At 37.2% G+C, this 21,998-nt stretch overlaps 2 protein-coding genes and 2 long non-coding RNA genes across 4 annotated transcripts; all 4 read left to right on the top strand.

Annotated features, from left to right (window-relative positions):
• Positions 1 to 9,123: 9,123 nt before the first annotated feature.
• LOC114155815 (gastrula zinc finger protein XlCGF8.2DB-like) lies at positions 9,124 to 10,211 on the top strand. The gene is made up of 2 exons (XM_028035927.1): positions 9,124 to 9,389; positions 9,474 to 10,211. Exons 1-2 carry the CDS (start codon positions 9,290 to 9,292, stop codon positions 10,073 to 10,075), a joined length of 702 nt encoding a protein of 233 aa, XP_027891728.1. The 5' UTR covers positions 9,124 to 9,289; the 3' UTR covers positions 10,076 to 10,211.
• A 2,586-nt stretch (positions 10,212 to 12,797) lies between these two features.
• Positions 12,798 to 13,719, top strand: LOC114155839 (uncharacterized). Its single transcript, XR_003597835.1, has 2 exons — positions 12,798 to 13,026; positions 13,538 to 13,719. It is a non-coding gene; the product is annotated as an uncharacterized LOC114155839 (long non-coding RNA).
• Positions 13,720 to 20,693: 6,974 nt separating this feature from the next.
• LOC114155829 (gastrula zinc finger protein XlCGF57.1-like) lies at positions 20,694 to 21,518 on the top strand (the record flags this gene model as incomplete). Its single annotated transcript, XM_028035941.1, has 2 exons — positions 20,694 to 20,966; positions 21,135 to 21,518. Coding segments are annotated over 2 exons (657 nt in total), but the record flags the coding sequence as incomplete, so codon positions are not given.
• A 36-nt stretch (positions 21,519 to 21,554) lies between these two features.
• LOC114155862 (uncharacterized) lies at positions 21,555 to 21,928 on the top strand. The gene is made up of 2 exons (XR_003597857.1): positions 21,555 to 21,585; positions 21,670 to 21,928. It is a non-coding gene; the product is annotated as an uncharacterized LOC114155862 (long non-coding RNA).
• Positions 21,929 to 21,998: the final 70 nt, after the last annotated feature.

Here is a 21,998-nt window from a genome sequence, read left to right as displayed (position 1 = left end):
GAAGAATTTAACAGGAAGTATGGAACTGATTGTTCACTAACAATTTATAAGAAAGTTTTACATAGTATCCCTAATGTCCTCATTCAGTCAGTCAAAAACAATTTACCTAATTTCTTTACTCCAAGACTCCATAAGATTCAAATTGAGCATGTGGACATTAGAGATAATAAATGCAATAACAAGTTTTTGAATCAGTATTCTATAAATATTATGTACCCAGGAAGAACAAAAAGCACAGTTCTCTTACAAAATTTTAAGAAATCTATGATAGTCAAAATTAGGACAAATTATTTGAAATTCCCAATTCCTCCTAAATATAAGGAATTACATTTTAAAATAATAAATAACATATATCCTTCAAATGAGTTCTTAAGAGAGAGATTTAAGTTTAATGTTGAGAATTGTGGTTTTTGTAAAACTCAATTGGAAACAACTAAACATTTGTTTTACGAATGTAAAGAAGTATTAAACTTATGGGATCAACTTCAAAACTTTCTGTCTTCTAAAACAATAAATGTTGATTTTATTTCCTTACAAAACATTAAATTTGGTTTATCAATCAAAGAAAAAAAATTGGAATTTTTAGTCAATGTTCTAATGATTATAACCAAATATTATATCCATAAATGTCCCTATGCAAAATGCTCCCTCTCATTCTCTGCTCTAAAAAATTATCTTTCCTTTTTTAAAAGATGTCTGAGAAAGATGCAGACTTTAAACGCAATTAAAATGTTTGAGTTAATGGAAGAATTTCAGTTAGTAGTCCCCTCTGATTAAGTTATTTTATTTTATTATTATTATTATTTTTTATTATTATTATTTTATCTAATTTTATTTTATTTTTTATTTTTTTTCATTATTTTAATACTTGTTTTAGCCTTGCATCTAATTGGTTTTGTTAACAGCAGGAGTTGTGACATTAGTTTTTTTCTGTAATGTCTGTTATTGACATGTTGTTTGACGTTGTTATTGTTATTTTTGCAATAAAAAAAATAAATAAATAAAAAGAGTTGGAGCCCAGGCTGGTTTTGTGAGACGAAGTGTGGCAAAACAAAACACATATCAGAGTTGGAAAAGGCGGATTTTGGCATAAACTGGTATGTGAATGGTTTGGTTGGTAATGGAGACAGGAAATGAGGAAGACATGGATTTTGAAGGGTGGACGCCAGTGGGGAGAGGAAGAGGGAGAGGACGGGGAAGGCATAAAACAGATGAAGGAAAGGAAATGGGTGATATTCAAGGAAATAAACGAGAACTGGAAGGAAGTAGTTCCGAAGAAGAAAGGATAGTTAGGAGGAAAGTTGTGAGGGAGGAATTTAAAATAATAATAAAACTTAAGAACGAAGAAGAACAGGATAACATCAGCCCCATTGTGGTGTCAAGAGAAATAAAAAAGAAAATTGGAGATGTTGAAATGGTAAAGATTTTGAGAGATGGAAACCTATTGGTAGTTTGTAAAAATGAAGAACAAAAAAATAAGGCTTTAAATGTGGATAATTTATGTAAAAAAACTGTGTTGGAGAAAAAAATTGTGGGAGAAAATAAAAAAACTAGAGGAGTGATTTATGGGATCCCTCTAGATCAGGGGTGGGCAATCCTGGTCCTCGAGGGCCGGTGTCCTGCAACTCTTGCAAGTCTCTCTGGTCCAACACACTTGAATCCAGCAGCTGAATCACCTCCCAAGTGCAGTCAGGTTCTCCAGAGTCCTGCTAATGACCTCATTATTTGACTCAGGTGTGTTGAAGTGGAGATGCATCTAAAAGTTGCAGGAGTCCGGCCCTCGAGGCCTGGAGTTGCCCACCCCTGCTCTAGATGAAGATCTTGATAAAATTAAGCGAAGTATTGTAGGAGTAAAAGCAAATAACTTGAAGAGATTGTCAAGAACAATAAATGGAGAAAGAGTAGGAAGTTTGTCAATCCTCATTGAATTTGAAGGGAAAGAATTACCACAAAACGTCAAAATAGGTTATCTTAGTTTTCAGGTCAGACCTTATATCCCTCCACCACTTCGTTGTTTCAAGTGTCAAAGATATGGACACATAGCAGCAGTTTGTAAAGGGAAGCAAAGATGTCCAAAATGTGGTGAAGATCACAAATTAGAAGAGTGTAAAGAAGAAGCACAAGAAAAATGTTGTAACTGTGGAGGGCAACATAGAGTTACGTATGGAGGATGTGAGGTAAGGAAGAAGGCAAAAGAAATTATACAGATTAAAACAACTAAAAACATTAGTTATGCAGAAGCTGTTAAAAATGTGAAGGAGCAGACAACAAGAAAGAGTGAACAAATAGCGAGCCAAATCCCACAGCAAAACAAAGTACAATCAGAAGATAATATCACAGTATCAGTAGAAAAACTAATATTATTTGTAGCATATGTTATCAACTGCACTGACCAAGCCGAGCATAAAACTGAGAAAATTAAAATAATAGTGAGAGGAGCTGAAAGGTTTTTGGGGTTTAAAGAGGGATCATGGGAGAACATAAACAAAAAGCTGGAGGTAGATGGTAGATCAGGACCACCAGGTGAAAATAATTAATGCTAATATTACAATGGAATGCAAGAAGTTTAATTGCTAACGGACAGGAACTTAAAGGTTATGTTGATAGTCTTGAGGATAAACCAGAAATTATTTGTGTTCAGGAAACATGGTTAAAAACAACATTAGATTTTGTGATTAAAGGATATAATAGTGTTAGAAGAGACCGACAGGAGGAGAGAGGTGGAGGAGGATGTGGAATATTTATAAAACAAGGGATACAATATCAGGTATTAGGGAAAGGGAAAGAACTTGAATATATAGTAATTGAAATATGGGAACAAGAAGGCAAATTTAAAATAATAAATTTTTATAATCCATGCAAAACATTATCAATTGAAATATTGGAGGAGTTAACCGAATATTTGGAAGGGAAAATAATTTGGTGTGGGGATTTTAATGCAAATAGTACATTGTGGGGTAAAAGTAATGATAGAAATGGACAAGTTATAGAAGAATTAATGGGAATGAAAAATCTTGTATGTATTAATGATGGGAGGGGAACAAGAATCAATGTAAGAACAGGGATGGAATCAGTTATTGATTTAACAATTGTTTCAGATGTTTTAGCTGGTATTTGTGAGTGGTTCATTGACAAAAATTCAACAATAGGTAGTGATCATTATCCCATTATAATAAGAGTAGGATTAAATTTAAATAAGAATATAAAGGTCAATAAAAAACTGAATTTTAATAAGGCAGACTGGATTAAATTTAGATACTTGAGTCAAATAAATTTAGAGAAAGTAGATATGACAATGGATATAAATGATATAAATTTAGAAATTAGTAAAATAATTATGGAAGCAGCAGATAATTCTATAAAGAAAACAGGGTGTAGAAATGATAAGAAAATGGTGCCATGGTGGACAAATGAATGTAAAAAAGCAATAAAGTTAAGAAATAAAGCATTTAAAGTACTAAAAGGTAACCCAATTTATAAGAATTTAATTGATTATAAAAGAAAGCAAGCAATGGTAAGAAGAACTATTAAGAATGCTAAAAGAGAATATTGGAGGAATTTCTGTAGCACAATAGGGAAAGAAACCAAAATAGAAAAAATTTGGAAAATAATTAAAAGAATGAATGGCATAAGGAGAGAGTTTGAATATCCTATATTAAAAATGGATAATATAAATATAGTAAGAGATGAAGATAAAGTTGAAATATTGGCAAGAACATTTAGTAAAATTCATAGTTCAAATAATATTAGTGAAGAGGAAAGAAAAGGGAGAGAAAATACAAAACTTAAATATAAAGAGTTAGTAGAGAGTGTTGAAGAAACAAATAATCTGTTAAATGTTGAGTTTACAAAAGCTGAATTGAATTCTGCACTCAGAAAGACAAAAAATACAGCACCAGGTAAAGATCGGATTTATTATAGAATGATAAGACAACTTAGTGAAAAATCAAAAGACATAATATTGCAATTATATAATAAAATTTGGGAGGAGGGAAAACTACCATTGAACTGGAAGGAATCAATTATAATACCAATAGCAAAACCAGGAAAAGATAATTCAAACCCAGAAAACTACAGACCAATAGGTTTAACATCCAATATATGTAAAATAATGGAAAGAATGATTAACAATAGGATCGTATATTATTTAAATAGTAAAGGATATATATCAAAGTATCAGAGTGGTTTTAGAAAAGGGAGGAGCACTAATGACCCAACGTTATGTCTAGAGCATGAAATTAGAAAAGCACAAGTAAATAAAGAAAGTGTAGTGGCAGTATTTTTTGACATAGAAAAAGCATACGATATGATGTGGGTTGAGGGATTATTAATTAAATTCTATATGTTGGACATTAAAGGAAAATTATTTAAATGGATTAAAGACTTTTTAACAAATAGAAAAATACAAGTTAGAATTGGTGAAGTGATCTCAGGAAAATATAAAGTAGAAAACGGAACTCCGCAAGGAAGTATTATAAGTCCATTATTGTTCTTAATTATGATAAATGATGTATTTAAAGATATTGGAAAAGAAATTGGATGTTCACTTTTTGCAGATGATGGAGCTGTTTGGAAAAGAGGGAAAAATGTAGATTTCATTGTAAGAAAATTACAAAAGGTTATTATTGAAATAGAAAAATGGGCGTTGCACTGGGGATTTAAGTTTTCAGTTGAAAAAACAAAAGTAATGATATTTACTCAGAAAAAATTAAACAAGGAAATAAAATTAAAATTATATAATCAAGAATTAGAGCAAGTAAAGTGTATAAAATTTTTAGGAATATGGTTCGATGAAAAACTAAAATGGAATATACATATTCAAAAAGTGGTAGATAAATGTAAAAACATCTTAAATATTTTAAGATGCTTGGCTGGCAGTGACTGGGGAGCAGATAGAAAATCACTAAAACAGATTTACACTGGAATGATAAGATCTAACATAGACTTTGGTTGTATAGTTTATGGTTCAGCAGCTAAAACACATCTGGTCAAATTAGACATTATTCAACATCAGGCATTAAGATTATGGAGCATTTAAAACCACACCAACAGCAGCAATAGAAGTAGAAATGGGAGAAATGCCATTAGATTTAAGAAGAACAAAACTAGAAATAAATTACTGGTTAAATGTACAAAGCAATAAATTTGATCATCCAACTAGGGAAATTTTAAGTCCATGTTGGGAAAAGAAAAGAAAGAAATGAGGAGTTTTGGATGGACAATTGAAAATGAAATAAAAGAATTTAAAATGAATAGTATAGAAATAAGTCAAACACCAATATCAATAACACCACCATGGATTCTACCAGAAGCAACAGTAGACATGTCAATAATGGAAAAGAAACAAGATAAATCTTACATAGCAGATAGTTAGTCAGTACAGATACATTTAAACAATTATTATCAATATATGCAAATTTATACAGATGCATCAAAAATAAATGGAAAAATAGGAGTAGCTTTTGTAGTACCAGAATTCAATTTAAAAATAGGAAAACGAATTACAGATGTATTATCAGTATACACAGGAGAAATGTTGGCAATATTATTAGCTTTACAATGGGTAGAAGAAATAAAACCATTAAAAACAGTGATATGTTCAGATTCAAAATCTGCATTATTAAGTTTAAAGAACACTCAATCAGATAGTAGGATGGACATTTTATTAGAAATATTTCATACATTATTTAGGATACAAAATATGGGTTTAATAGTTATATTTGTGTGGGTTCCAGCACATATTGGGGTTGAAGGAAACGAGAGAGCAGATAAAATGGCAAAGAGGGCAATTCAAAATCCTATTAGTTTTACAGTTAAAACAAGTAAATCTGAGGGAAAGAGTATGGTTAAAGGAAAACTGATGGAAAGATGGCAAAAAAGGTGGGATGAAGAAAAAACAGGAAGACGGTTTTATAAAATTCAGAAAATAGTAGGAGAGAGAAGAAATGGAAGAAGAAATAGAAAGGAGGAAAGGGTGATAACAAGATTAAGATTTGGACATACAGGACTAAATTATACATTTTTTAAAATAAAAAAGCATGATAATGGCAAATGTGATTACTGTGGAAAATATGAAACAACAGAGCATATTATATTAGAATGTCATAAGTATGAAAGAGAAAGAAGATGCGTGAGAAGAGAGTTTGAATGTCTTAAGGAAAAGATTAATTTATTAGATATTTTGAGGAAGAATTTGGGGAGTAAACACATACAAATAATTATTAAATATTTAAAGAAAACTAAATTGTTTCACAGAATTTGATTATAGTAGGTGTGTTTGTGAATATGTGCATGATCTAGAGAGGTATAGTATAAAGTTAAGTATAAAAATGGATGAAAGTGTGTGTATATATATATATATATATATATATATATATATATATATATATATATATATATATATATATATATATATAAATAGATAGTCCATCTCGAACCACACTCCATACCAGTATGTGGCGGTGATGCTACTTAAAGTTTGTTGCCAATAAACTTAAGAAGAATTTTATTTATTTATTTATTTTTTTATTTTTTTATTATTTTATTGTTTTGTTTTGTTTTGAGGGGGGGTATATAGTTAGCGTCCCAATCCACACTCCATTCCAGTAGATGGCAGTAATGCACATCTAAAAGTTGTTTGCCAACCGCCATAAAAAAGGAAAAGAAGAAGAAGAAGAAGAAGACAAAGAAAATGGCGCATGGTCTGTTTGGTTGAATGTTCGACTGTTTCTCTAAACGAGTTTATCAACGAGCCGTTAACTGCTGCTGAAGAAACATTCACAGAGTTTAAAGAAATCATCGTCAAGTCGGAGGAAGAGATGGATGATCATCGCAGACTGCTGGATTTCTCCCGGAGGCCCCAGATAATCTTACACCGAATAGGTAGGAACCAGCAGCGTTTGGATGCAGGTTAAGGTCTAAATGTCTGCACCTTTCTGTATGAGGATCATTTTAGTAAATGTTCTTTTCCCGTATAAATGTTTTGTTAACCGGTAAATGAACGCAGGAATCACAATTACGCTGTGAAAATGGCTCATTGATGTAGAAATAAAATGACCTTTTATGGCTTTTCCTCCTTTAACTAATCAAACTTACTTTTGAAAACAGGAGAAATGTGAACAATGCAGCGCAAGGTTAGTAAAGCAAACAGCATGAAACAATAATAGTGTGTTAGTAGCTGTAAAATGTAATAATTTGTAATAAATAAATTGTAGTGGCGATTGTTTGTCTAACCAAACATCCTATAAAAGTTCAGTCAACAAGCCACTGCTGCACTGAGGTGATGCTTCGTACGAAGGTAAAAGAAGTTCAATGTCCAAAAAACTTGAAAATTGCTTTTATAGTTTGTTTTTTTCCAGTTTGACAAGCAAATAACAAAGATCAAACTTTACATTAGTGATGTGTTGAGTAATGAAGCGGGTAAGACAGAGAACTCACCTAAACCTGAGCAGTTAAAGTTTTTATTTTTTAGTAATAAATCGTTGTCCCTGGTGACATAGCGAGTAACAAGCCAATCACAACCCTCTTTTCTATTTGTTTCTAGTTTTCTTTTGGATCCAGCCATTGTTTCATACAACCAGATTCATCAGAATTTATGTATCAGAATCACAAACATCTTTTACTTGTTTATTCATTGTAAAGCTTCATGTTGTTTTCACGTCGCCTATTTGGGGCCTGCCCATAGCAATGCATAGGGATGCAATCTCTATGCATTGCATGGCAGGCACCTATTGTTCTACACCTCAAAATAACTGCTCCTTAGACTCAAAATAGACAGAATTTTGTCTGCCTCTCTGAGCTGCTCTTTAGAACCACAGTGATGGCAGAATGTCAGAACTACAGACATGGTGAAACAACTGCTATAAACTCATTGCATCTCTGAATAGTGATGCCCCACATGCTACTGACAGCATTCACATTGAATACACATTGAATTAGTACGGCCATTTAATATGAAGCTTACTGAAGATTTCAAAATAAAAGCCTTAATATTCGTTTAAGGTTAGTGCACTACCATCGGCAGTGAAATAATGTTAGCCTGCATTATCTTTGCTAATATCTTTGCTGCATTAGTCTTTTAGCTTAAATAAGCTATTAGCTAATTTTCTTACTTATTAGCCATGTTTAGTATACCGAATGGAGTAAGTAAAGTACAGACAACATGCTAGTGATGCCCCACATGCTACTGACAGCATTCATGCTAACATTAGCATTTTGGCTAATTTCAGCTGATACACTTACTTTATTATACTGAATGGTGCAAGTACATGTTAGTAAACATTCTGGTCATTCTCCTCATATGATTGCAGCTTTCTTTAGCATTGATGCTAATTTTTAGATGGATGGAGTTCCTCAGGGCTTCATGAAGCTTCATCTCACCATCACTACTTTTCGTTGTTTCCTCTCCTGCTCTGGTCAAAACCCACAGGCCCAACCCAGTGCATGCTGGTCCTATACCAGTCCCTATACTTACAGAAAATGGACCTACAGTTCTTAATGTCTAACTTACAAAAGTAAATAACAAACACAAAGCAACAAAAACTAAACAATTATTACTTACAAATAAACTCTGTAAATAAACCCCAAAAATATAAAGTGAACTAAAATCAAAATTTTAATACAAATAAAAGTAATGATAGTTCCAAATTAAGTAATATCTTGAAATAATAAAATTTACTCGTAAATATTAACAACATTGGCAACTATTATTAATTTTATAATAAATAAAAAATATTTAATATCCGTTCATTTGAGAATTCTCCAATTGTCTGCTGGATTTGTCGCCTGATCTGTCTCTCTGTCTACGCTCTTAAATTTGTCGGTGTGGGTTTTTTCATTTTTTTCATTTCTGTCGTAAACAATGAACGATTTCTCCCATTTACTTCAATAAAATAACGATTGCTTTTTAAATCTGTTTTCTTGTCCAGATTGCCTGCAGTGTAACATTTATTACCTGGAGAGGAGATCCACTCGGGACCAGGAGGAGTTGGAACCTCTGCAGGTGAAACAAGAACAGGAAGAGCCAGAAGATATTCAGATAAAAGTGGAAGAGAAAGAAGTTTACTGCAGTCAGGGTGAAGAACAGATTGAATTAAAACAGGAGACTGATACCTGCATGGTGGTTCCTGTTGATGAGCAAACAGACCACACTGAATCAGAACCAAACAGGAACCAAGACATCTTCCTGGAAGCTGCTGAAGCTGAGAACCAAAATCAGGAAAGAAGAAAACCTTTCTCAAGTGTCATCTGTGAAAAGCGTTTGACTTTCAAATCTGTTTTTGATGCTCATATGAGAACTCATACGGGTGAAAAGCCGTTTTCATGTGTGAACTGTGGGAAATGTTTTTTTCGAAAACATGATTTAACTCGTCATGTGATGATTCACACTGGTGAAAAGCCGTTTTCATGTGTGACCTGTGGGAAAACATGTAGTCGAAAATTTAGTTTAACTCAGCACATGAGAATTCACACAGGTGAAAAGCTGTTTTCATGTGTGAACTGTGGAAAAAGTTTTATTCGAAAACAGGATTTAACTGAGCACATGATGATTCACACTGGTGAAAAGCCATTTTCATGTGTGAACTGTGGAATAAGTTTTGGTGACAAACGAACGTTAACTCAGCACATGATGATTCACACTCGTGAAAATCCGTTTTCATGTGTGAACTGTGGAAAAAGTTTTAGTCATAAACACAATTTAACTCAGCATATGATGATTCACACTGGTGAAAAGCCGTTTTCATGTGTGAACTGTGGAAAAAGTTTTATTCGAAAACAGGATTTAACTGAGCACATGATGATTCACACTGGTGAAAAGCCGTTTTCATGTGTGAACTGTGGAAAAAGTTTTATTCGAAAACAGGATTTAACTCAGCACATGAGGATTCACACTGGTGAAAAGCCGTTTTCATGTGGAAATTGTGGAAAGAGTTTTTGTCGAAAACAAACTTTAATTCGGCACATGATGACTCACACTGGTGAAAAGCCGTTTTCATGTGGAAATTGTGGAAAAAGTTTTCGTAAAAAACATAGTTTAACTCAACACATGACGCGTCACACAGTTGAAAAGCTGTAGAATTATGTTCCATAAATGTCCTATGTTGTATTTGTTAAATGTGATCATTTTGATCTTCACATTTGGATACTTGTAGATGTTCAACCATGACACATTTTCCTTCATTGATGTTTTATTTTTCTGGTATATTCTGTATCAATAAACAATAATGATAAACTGTATGTTATTGTATTAACATACAGTTTATGTCAAACTGTATGTTGTGTGTGTACAACGTGAAGAGCAGAGGGCTCAGCACACAGCCCTGAGGAGTGCCAGTACTGATGCTGATAGATGAAGAGGCTTGGGGGCCCACTGACTATTTCATACATTAACAGAGTTTGACCGGACATGGACTCCCTTCCAGAACATTCTCACATGATTGGACTTGAGGGATTGATTTGTATTATTCTGTATCATAGAGAGTGAGTGGGGTTTATTTTTGTAGTTTTTTAAATCAACAATAGAATGTATATAATGGTTGAGTGTTTTAAAAAAAAATCTACAAAACAGTATTTGTGTTAATTTTGTGTTTAATGTAAAATGAGATTGAATCTGATTTCATTTCTTTCAAATTATGTTAACCAGTTTTACTCTACCTAATTAAAATATTCAAATAAAAAAAATCATTTGTACTTTAAAGAAATGCAAAATTCACCGCAAACTACTTTTCATGCATTGATTGCACAAAGTACATGTAATTATTTTTAATATTTTGCTTTTTTCTCTTGTTTTAGCTGTAATATTTTAATCTGTTCTGCTGCAGCATTTAGATTACTGTATTTTAATGTTGAAACTATTTTTATGTTTATATGTATTTTAGAAAGAAATAAACGTGTAACATTTCATTTAACATTAAAAGTTTTGAGTTTTCCTTCAGTGCATTTTATGCCTTATCCTTGAACCCAGTAGATGGTGGTACTACAGCTATACTGGTTGTAGCCACTGTGGTTCCTGTAACTGATGGGTTTCTGGTTCAAACTTCCCACATCCATCTCAGTTGTTGAGTCCTTGAGCAAGGCACCAAACCTGCCTTGCCTGCTGTTAGTCAGAAGTCCGATGGCGCCCATTGTGTAGCAGCTTCTGTCAGTCTGCCCTAGGGCAGCTGGGCTACAATGTAGCTTACCACCATCAACATGTAAAAGCACTTTGGCATCCTCTGCACTAGATAAATCGCTATACATACATTTACCATTGACTAAACACTTGCATTTTGTCTTTTTGTTGTGTTTTGTATTAAACTTGTCCTGTCTGACAGTGTGACACTCAGCATTGTCGAGTACCAAGGTTAAGCCCTAAAGACTTGCACAAGTGGACCATTATGGCTTCCACCTGATATAATTACATGAAACTTTATTAGAAACTGCTTTGGGTTTATTTTATTAAATTGTAATGAGACGGAGAAGAAAGCTGGAGAGAAAAGAAAGGTGAGAAAAAAGTTTTATAGGGGCCCCCTCCTCTCACCCAACTTGATATAAAGGTGATCACAGAGAGGAGGGAGCCAGAGACCAAACCTGACAGACAGACCAGGCACACAGAGACAAGATCACATGTTCCCATTCTCATGTGTACACCCAGACATTCAATCCCATGTAGACAAAAAATCTGTGTGATAACAGATCAGACTGAGACTCTGGCAAATGGCAAAGAGCAAAGCTTTATTTCGTCTGCAGACGGAGAACAATACACATAGCACAGAGCTGCAGTGAGATCTGACTTGGAGCTGCAAGCCCTCACAATATATATAGAACTCATCACACAACGTGGTCACTCCGTGGCTCAGACCCAGTTCCAGTTGAACGGGTTTCATGCACAGTCACGTAACACCCAGACATTCAAACCCACTCACCCAATGTCAAAATAAACAAAACAAAAATGGACGCCATGCACCCCCTTGCATTCCGAACACACAGAGCTCCAAACAACCAACCAGAACCAGGACCACCAGCTGCGGAATCATTCAAACCATTCTAATTTAGCCCGTTGGGCATAGCTTTTTGGGGGGAATCTTCTTCACAGTTGGTTCAGTTTCAGCCTCCATCTCAGCAGCTCGAATCTCCAGCATTTCATGAAATCTGTTCCTTCGCCGTAACCTGTTTCCCCAGGTTTTATCCCCGCAAGCGATTCCACATCGTCGCTCGCCGCCATAAGCTTTTGTGCCCGAACTACAAAACAAATCTCCAAACCGCCTCACGTCTTCACTGGCATCATCAGTTTTATCATCTCCACCCGCTACATGAATATGTTACATTAAAAATAGATAATACAAATGTAATAAAAGATTAAGATAAAGTTGAGATATTGGCAAGAACATTTAGTAAAATTCACAGTTCAAATAATCCTAGTGAAGAGGGAAGAAAAGGGAGAGAAAATACAAAACTTAAATATAAAGATGTATTACAGGGTGTTGAAGAAATAAATAATTTGTTAAATGTTGAGTTTACAAAAGCTGAAATAAATTATGCATTAAGAAGGCAAAAAATACAGCACCAGGTAAAGATCAAATTTGTTATAGAATGATAAGACAACTCAGTGAAAAATCTAAAGATATAATAGATATAATTACTGTAGAAGATATGAAACAATAGAACATTTTATATTAGAATGGTTTATTTTTTATTTATTTATTTTGTATAGATAGATAGATAGATAGATAGATAGATAGATCATCACGAACCACACTCCATGCCAGTAAGTGGCGGTAATGCTGCTAACAGTTTGTTGCCAACCGCCAGGAAATCCATGAAGAAGAAGAAGGATGAGGAAGCGGAACGAAAGAAAATGGCGCATGGTCTGTTTGGTTGAATGTTCGACTGTTTCTCTAAACGAGTTTATCAACGAGCCGTTAACTGCTGCTGAAGAAACATTCACAGAGTTTAAAGAAATCATCGTCAAGTCGGAGGAAGAGATGGATGATCATCGCAGACTGCTGGATTTCTCCCGGAGGCCCCAGATAATCTTACACCGAATAGGTAGGAACCAGCAGCGTTTGGATGCAGGTTAAGGTCTAAATGTCTGCACCTTTCTGTATGAGGATCATTTTAGTAAATGTTCTTTTCCCGTATAAATGTTTTGTTAACCGGTAAATGAACGCAGGAATCACAATTACGCTGTGAAAATGGTTTATATACACGAAGCTGAATTTGGTTTCCGATTCGGGAAATGGCTAAAGGGTTATTCCACCTAATTTTTCACTAGCTTCCGCATCTTATTCGATTCTAGTTTAAAAACTACAACACCTGGACTCTTCAGACCTGAACTGGATTATTCTGCTCTAACAGCAGAATATTCAGAACCTTGTTTGGGATTTGTGAAACCTTTTTCTAATTAGTTAAACTTCAATAAAGGTTGATTTCACCACTTTTTGGATCTCTTTCCCTAACATTGATTTAGATTATTCCACACAAGGTGGGAAAGACTCTTATTTATATGAAATTCTTTCACTCTGTCTAAAGTAAAATAGCTCCTGTTTTTGTTTTGAAGGTTTCATAAAGACCATGTGAGGAAGAAGTGGGGAATGTCTTTAAGGAGAGACGGATTCACTGCACTGATGAATCTCAGCTGCTGAATCTCTCTTAAGCCTTTGATGCAAAACATGGGTCAAAAGTGACCCGGCTGAGTTTTTATCTTCTTTATCTTTGCAATAAATTAATTTCATCATTCAGTATTCAAGGTATTCCTCAATTAACTTGTTTTTGATCATCATACATCCTTAATTAATTTTTTCCTTTCTTACTTTTTGAACAAAAACCCTTTTTGTATCACTACCCTTCTAACGCACAAAATGGGTCAAAAACGACCCGCATTCATTTTCCAGGTTACTTAGTGATCCAGTACTACAATAAAACGAAAGGAGGAGTGGACACAATGGATCAAATGGTTAGCAACTACACATGTCTGCGGAGAACAAGGAGGTGACCCATGGTTCTCTGGTACAATATGCTGGATGTTGCCACACTCAATGCCTACACCAACTTCAGTGCACAACACCCTGATTATATGGGTGGTGCGAGTAATGCACGACGACTATTTATCAAGGAGCTGGGCAAAGAGCTCGTCATGCCACATATGAAGAGGCGCCTGGAGGGCACACCCAAACTCCAGAAGCATATTATTGAGGCAATGGGAAGGTGTGGGTTAAAAAAGACACAGCCACCACTCAGCTACAAGAGGACATCAGACAGGAGGGCCAAAGGAAGAGGAAGAGGTGCGCGATCTGCCCAGTTTCGAAAGACAGAAAAGCCAGCAGCTAGTGTTCCCAGTGCACTAGGCCGGTGTGCAAGGAGCACAAAAAATTAGTGATCATTTGTGAGGCATGCAAAAATTGAGATGGCAGTTTGTGTTCTACTAATGTGTTCAGTTGTGTTTTATTTTGTTTGGTCACATTTCACCAGTTTACAGTTGTTCAACCACAGATAAAGTTCAGTTCAATAGCTGTTATCTGTTATCAGGATTTATGTGTATGTGTGATAAAATGACAAACGTGTTGCAAGTATTAAATAAAAAACTGTTTGGCCCCATTCACTACTAAAGTAATTACTTGAAACATTTTTGCTTTATAGTATTAAGACATTTAATTTTAAATCACACTTGGATGACCCATGTATAGTAATATAAAAATTATGTTTGTTCATAAAGTAGGAAATAAAAAATAAATTAATGATCTGTGGTAATTAAAAACAAGATATTTAAAGAATACTTGGAATATTCAATCATAAAATGAATTGATTTCGAAACACAGAGCAAAGAAAAACTCAGTCAGCATGAAATAACATGGAAAATGAATGCGGGTCATTTTTGACCCATGTTGTGCATCAAAGGGTTAAGCTCCTCCTCGGCTGGAAAACATGAATAAAACCTATATAGATATTATGTATATACGCATGTCCATATAAATATGTGTAGTTTAATGCATATTATTCAGCATTAATAAATACTTAAGCATCTTTATTTCTCTCTGATTGTATTATTTTGTGTTTGTATATTTATATAAATATGTATTGATATTACTAAATAACATATTTCAAAAATTATGACTGGTTGTGTGCTTTGTAAAATAATCATAATACAGAAATATCAACACATTCTATTCTGACTCTATTCTGTTTTCCCCACTAAGAATAGTTAAATATGCTCAACCTTATATCAGTCATTCAAAAATACTTTAAAAATCATTTCCTTGTAAATGTTGCTAACCTTTTAATAAGGTTTACAGAAAAATTGGTAAATATCTGTTTAGTATTTAGCGAGTTATGATTGATAAATGCGCTGATACGTCATTGAGTCTGTTAAACATAAAGCTGAGTGGAACGGTCGACCGCTCCAAGATGGCCGCCTTAAATCTCTTCAGTAACAATAGGCAAGAGCGGTCCATGAGGCGTTTATTTATAGTCTATGGGGAAAAGGGGCACAATGACTATGGGCAAAGGTGCATTCATGGGCCCAATATGAGTGGGAATTTACAGTTTCTTTATTTTTACTCCGTTTTCAACTAATACACCAAACAGTTACATAGATAAAAGAAGTTCAATGTCCAAACAACTTGAAAATTGCTTTTATAGTTTATTTTTTTCTGTTTGACAAGCAAATAACAAAGATCAAACTTTTCATTAGTGATGTGTTGAGTAATGAAGCGGGTAAGACAGAGAACTCGCCTAAACCTGAGCAGTTAAAGTTTTTATTTTTTAGTAATAAATCGTTGTCCCTGGTGACATAGCGAGTAACAAGCCAATCACAACCCTCTTTTCTATTTGTTTCTAGTTTTCTTTTGGATCCAGCCATTGTTTCATACAACCAGATTAGATAGATAGATAGATAGCATTTATTGTCATTGAACAGAATTCAACGAAATTTCCATTGCAGCTCCCGTGCAAAAGGTCAAATATATACAGTATAAATAAGCAAACACACAATAATAATAATAACAATATATACAACTAAATTAACTAAAGGCACTCAACCACACCAAAGAAGTAGCAGCAGGTCCAATTATGGCAAAGTACAGATGATGTGACAGTGCAAAGTGCAGAACAATATGGCTGTGTGGGGGATATGTATGTGTGACTGCGAGGTTATGATATGTGTGGGAGGGGGGGGCGGCAGGGAGTAATGGCTCTGACGGCTGTGGGGAAGAAACTGTTTCTCAGTCTATTTGTTGTAGTCCGTATATTCCTGAACCGCTTGCCTGATGGCAGCGGCACAAACAGTCTGTGGCCCGGGTGGCTGGAATCCATCGCTATGGATCCAGCTCTCTTCTTGACCCGGTCTGTGTAAATGGAGTCCAGGTCTGGGAGGGGGCATCCCACAATGCCTTGTGCTGTTCTCACCACCCGTGTCAGTTGTTTCCTCTCCAATGCTGTGCAGCTACCATACCACACAGTCATGTTGAGGCAGAGGATGCTCTCGATCATCGCCCTGTAAAAGTTCACGAGCAGCCGTGAGGAAAGTCCAGCCCGTCTCAGTTTCCTGAGGAAGAAGAGCCTTTGTTGTGCTTTCTTCACCAGGTGGGAGGTGTTTGTGTTCCAGGAGAGGTCAGACGTGATGTGGAGGCCCAGGAACTTGATGTTGTCCACACGTTCCACCACTTCTCCATCTATGAGAAGGGGAGTGTGATCCGTCTTCCTGGACCTTCTGTAGTCCACAATGACCTCCTTGGTCTTCCCTGTGTTTAGCACCAAGTTGTTGGCTGAACACCACTGAGTGAGCTGCAGAATCTCCTCTCTGTAGTGGGTCTCGTTGTTGTCTGAAATGAGACCCACTACTGTTGTGTCGTCCGCGTACTTCACGACTGTGTTGGTGGGGTGGATGGCCACGCAGTCGTGTGTAAACAGGGTGAAGAGAGCTGGGCTGAGCACACAGCCCTGCGGCGTGCCTGTGTTGAGGACCAGTGGGGACGATGTTGAGCCACTTATTCTCACCACCTGAGGCCTGTTGGTGAGGAAGTCTCTGATCCAGTGGCACAGTGAAGCGGGCAGCCCCACCTCGAGTAGCTTCAGCACCAGCTTGTCTGGGATGACGGTATTAAATGCTGAGCTGAAGTCTACAAATAGCATCCTGACGTAGGTGTTGGGATGCTGCAGATGGGTCGGGGCTGTGTGCAGAGTGATGGAGACAGCATCCTCTGTTGACCGGTTCGCTCTGTAGGCGAACTGAAGGCTGTCCAGGTTTGCGGGGATGAAGTCTCTGATGTACCTCAGAAGAATCCTCTCAAAGCACTTCATGATCACCGGGGTCAGAGCGACGGGCCGGTAATCGTTCAGGCTGGTGATGGACCTCTTCTTCGGTACAGGGATGATGGTGGAAGACTTGAGGCACTCAGGAACCATGGCGAGCTGCAGGGACAGATTGAAAATATCCAGAAACACTCCTGCCAGCTGGTCGGCGCAGGTTTTCAGCGTCTGGCCTGACACCTTGTCCGGTCCTGGAGCTTTGTGGGTGTTGATCGTCCTCAGGGTGGACGTCACCTGATGCTTCTGTAAGACGAGGGGCTGGTGCTGCTCTTCCAGTTGGGGTAGATGTACGGCTTCTCTGCTGGCCGCCGTGTCAAAGCGGGCAAAGAAACTGTTTAAGGTGTCAGGCAGGGTGGGGTCGCGGCTGGTCAGCTGAGTGCTGTGTTTGTAGTCCGTCATGGTTCTAATGCCTCTCCACATGCTTCGGGGGTTGTTGTTGATGAAATGTTCCTCAATCTGCTGTTTGTACTGGAGCTTGGCCTGCTTGATACCTTTTTTCAGTTCCGACCGGGCCCTGCTATAAGCCAACCTGTCTCCAGACCTGTAGGCAGCATCCCGGGCTTTCAGCAGGGCCCGTACTGTGCTGTCCAGCCATGGTTTCTGGTTTGGAAACACTTTTATGGTCTTAACAGGGAGGACAGCGTCGGTGCAGAACTGAACATAGGACAGAACGGACGATGAGTATTCCTCCAAGTCTGCGCCGTCCCTGAACACACTCCAGTCTGTATGCTCAAAGCAGTCCTGAAGTGCAGAGGAGGCCTCCTCAGTCCAGACCTGAACTATTCTGGTGGTCGGCTTAGTTCTGCAGGCCAGAGGCTTGTAGACAGGAATCAGCTCCACTGAGATGTGGTCAGACATACCCAGATGTGGAGCTGCTACAGCCTTGTAGGCTCCGGGGATATTGCAGTAGACCTGGTCCAAAATGTTATTGTCTCTGGTGGGAAAGTTTATGGATTTGTGGAATTTGGGAAACACAGCCTTCAGTTCCACGTGATTGAAGTCCCCCGCCACAATCACGGCCGCCTCCGGGTTGGAGTTCATCTGCACGCTGATCAGGCAGTACAGCTCCTCTAATGCTAGCTTAGCATTAGCCCTCGGTGGTATGTAGACGGCCACGATCACAATGGACGAGAGTTCTCTCACCAACTTGAAGGGTCTGCATTTCACCGCCAGATATTCCAAGTCAGGAGAGCAGAATGTTCCGACAGTGTGTGTGGCTGTACACCAGGCATTGTGTACATACAATGCCAAACCTCCGCCTCTGCCCTTACCCGAAGCTGCAGTCCGATCCGCCCGGAACAGAGCGCGCCCCGTTATCTCCACCGCTGCGTCCGGGATGTTATCCTCCAGCCAGGTCTCTGTGACAACAGTCACACAGCTGTCCATCCGGCGAGAAGTAATCCGGAGTCGCATCTCGTCGATTTTGTTGACGAGGGACCTGGCATTGGCGAGGAAGAGGCTGGGGAGGGCCGGTTTATGAGGGCTAGCTTGTAGCCTAGCCCGCACGCCGGCTCTCTTACCCCTCTTTTGTTTGCGCTGCCTCCTCCGTCGCCTTGGCAGCATGGGGGGAATGATCATAGTCCCAGGTGTTCGTAGCAGCTCTGGAGGAATAAAGTCCAGCTTGGTGGGTGTGTGAAGTCCAAACTGTGTTCCTATGTCCCACAGTTCTAATCTGCTGTAAGTTGTAACGGCTTCCAGTAGTGTGTTGAGCGAAGACATCAATAAAAACAAGCTAAAAAAAACGAAAACACGGGAGCTCCGAGCCGCAGCGTCTACACGCGCCGCCATCTCAGGCAGATTAATCAGAATTTATGTATCAGAATCACAAAGATTTTAAACTTGTTTATTCATTGTAAAGCTTCATGTTGTTTTCACGTTGCCTATTTTACATATATTGTCCAGTTGATGTCACAGTAGAGCAAATGAAGCACCGCGGTGCATCGGCTCATGAGTCGAATGATTGGATGGAGTTCCTCAGGGCTTCATGAAGCTGCATCTCACCATCACTACTTTTCATTGTTTCCTCTCCTGCTCTGGTCAAAACCCACAGGCCCAACCCAGTGCATGCTGGTCCTATACCAGTCCCTATACTTACAGAAAATGGACCCACAGTTCTTAATGTCTTAACTTACAAAAGTAAATAACAAACACAAAGCAACAAAAACTAAACAATTATTAACCTACAAATAAAATCTGTAAATAAACCCCAAAAATATAAAGTGAACTAAAATCAAATTTTAATACAAATAAAAGTAATGATAGTTCCAAATTAAGTAATATCTTGAAATAATAAAATTTACTTGTAAATATTAACAACATTGGCAACTATTATTAATTTTATAATAAATAAAAAATATTTAATATCCGTTCATTTGAGAATTCTCCAATTGTCAGCTGGATTTGTCGCCTGATCTGTCTCTCTGTCTACGCTCTTAAATTTTTCGGTGTGGGTTTTTTCATTTTTTTCATTTCTGTCGTAAACAATGAACGATTTCTCCCATTTACTTCAATAAAATAACGATTGCTTTTTAAATCTGTTTTCTTGTCCAGATTGCCTGCAGTGTAACATTTATTACCAGGAGAGGAGATCCACTCTGGACCAGGAGGAGTTGGAACCTCTGCAGGTGAAACAAGAAGAGCCAGAAGATCATCAGATAAAAGAAGAGCAGGAGGATCTAAAACACCAGCAGATAAAAGTGGAAGAGAAAGAAGTTTACTGCAGTCAGGGTGAAGAACAGATTGAATTAAAACAGGAGACTGATACCTGCATGGTGGTTCCTGTTGATGAGCAAACAGACCACACTGAATCAGAACCAAACAGGAACCAAGACATCTTCCAGGAAGCCGCTGAAGCTGAGAACCAAAATCAGGAAAGAAGAAAACCTTTCTCATGTGTCATCTGTAAGAAGCGTTTGACTTTCAAATCTGTTTTTGATGCTCATATGAGAACTCATACGGGTGAAAAGCCGTTTTCATGTGTGAACTGTGGGATAAGTTTTAATCGAAAGCAGAGTTTAACTGAGCACATGATGATTCATACTGGTGAAAAGCCATTTACATGTGTGACCTGTGGAAAAAGTTTTGGTTATAAACTGGCTTTAACTCGGCACATGAGGATTCACACTGGTCAAAAGCCGTTTTCATGTGTGAACTGTGGAAAAAGTTTTAGTCAAAAACCGCATTTAACTCGGCACATGATGATTCACACTGGTGAAAAGCCGTTTTCATGTGTGAACTGTGGAAAAAGTTTTGGTTATAAACTGGCTTTAACTCAGCACATGAGGATTCACACTGGTGAAAAGCCGTTTTCATGTGTGACCTGTGGAAAAATTTTTAGTCAAAAACAGAATTTAACTAAGCATATGATGATTCACACGGGTGAAAAGCCGTTTTCTTGTTTGACCTGTGGAAAAAGTTTTAGTCAAAAACAGAATTTAACTCAGCACATGAGGATTCACACTGGTGAAAAGCCGTTTTCATGTGTGACCTGTGGAAAAAGTTTTGGTTATAAACTGGCTTTAACTCAGCACATAATGATTCACACTGGTGAAAAGCCGTTTTCATGTGTGACCTGTGGAAAAAGTTTTGGTTATAAACTGGCTTTAACTCAGCACATGAGGATTCACACTGGTCAAAAGCCGTTTTCATGTGTGACCTGTGGAAAAAGTTTTAGTCGAAAACCGGCTTTAACTCAGCACATGACGATTCACACTGGTCAAAAGGCGTTTTTATGTGTGAACTGTGGAAAAAGTTTTGGTTATAAACCGGCTTTAACTCAGCACATGATGATTCACACTGGTGAAAAGCCGTTTTCATGTGTGACCTGTGGAAAAAGTTTTATTCGAAAACAGTATTTAACTGAGCACATGATGATTCACACTGGTGAAAAGCCGTTTTCATGTGTGACCTGTGGAAAAAGTTTTAGTCAAAAACCGCATTTAACTCAGCACATGATGATTCACACTGGTGAAAAGCCGTTTTCATGTGTGACCTGTGGAAAAAGTTTTATTCGAAAACAGTATTTAACTCAGCACATGATGATTCACACTGGTGAAAATCCGTTTTCATGTGTGAACTGTGGAAAAAGTTTTGGTTATAAGCCGGCTTTAACTCAGCACATGATGATTCACACTGGTGAAAAGCCGTTTTCATGTGTGACCTGTGGAAAAAGTTTTGGTTATAAACCGGCTTTAACTCAGCACATGATGATTCACACTGGTGAAAAGCCGTTTTCATGTGTGACCTGTGGAAAAAGTTTTATTCGAAAACAGAATTTAATTCAGCACATGAGGATTCACACTGGTGAAAAGCCGTTTTCATGTGGAAATTGTGGAAAAAGTTTTTGTCAAAAACAAAGTTTAATTCGGCACATGATGATTCACACAGGTGAAAAGCCGTTTTCATGTGTGACCTGTTTAAAAAGTTTTAGTCATAAACATAGTTTAACTAAGCACATGACGCGTCACACAGTTGAAAAGCTGTAGAAGTATGTTCCATAAATGTCCTGTGTTGTATTTGTTAAATGTGATCATTTTGATCTTCACATTTGGATACTTAGAGATGTTCAACCATGACACATTTTCCTTCATTGATGTTTTATATTTCTGGTATATTCTGTATCAAAAAACAATAATGATAAACTGTATGTTGTTGTATTAACTTACTGTTTATGTCAAACTGTATGTTGTGTGTGTACAACGTGAAGAGCAGAGGGC

Source organism: Xiphophorus couchianus, chromosome 13 (genome assembly GCF_001444195.1).
Source record: "Xiphophorus couchianus chromosome 13, X_couchianus-1.0, whole genome shotgun sequence".
NCBI classification, from domain to species: Eukaryota; Metazoa; Chordata; class Actinopteri; order Cyprinodontiformes; family Poeciliidae; genus Xiphophorus; species Xiphophorus couchianus.
This window is presented reverse-complemented; position numbering and strand designations above follow the sequence as displayed.

Bases quoted from the DNA above. Each gene is read 5' to 3' on its own strand.
- LOC114155815 (XM_028035927.1), top strand. From the start codon at position 9,290: ATGAGAACTCATACGGGTGAAAAGCCGTTTTCATGTGTGAACTGTGGG. The intron at 9,390-9,473 runs GTGAAAAGCCGT...GAATTCACACAG, and splicing joins TCATGTGATGATTCACACTG to GTGAAAAGCTGTTTTCATGT.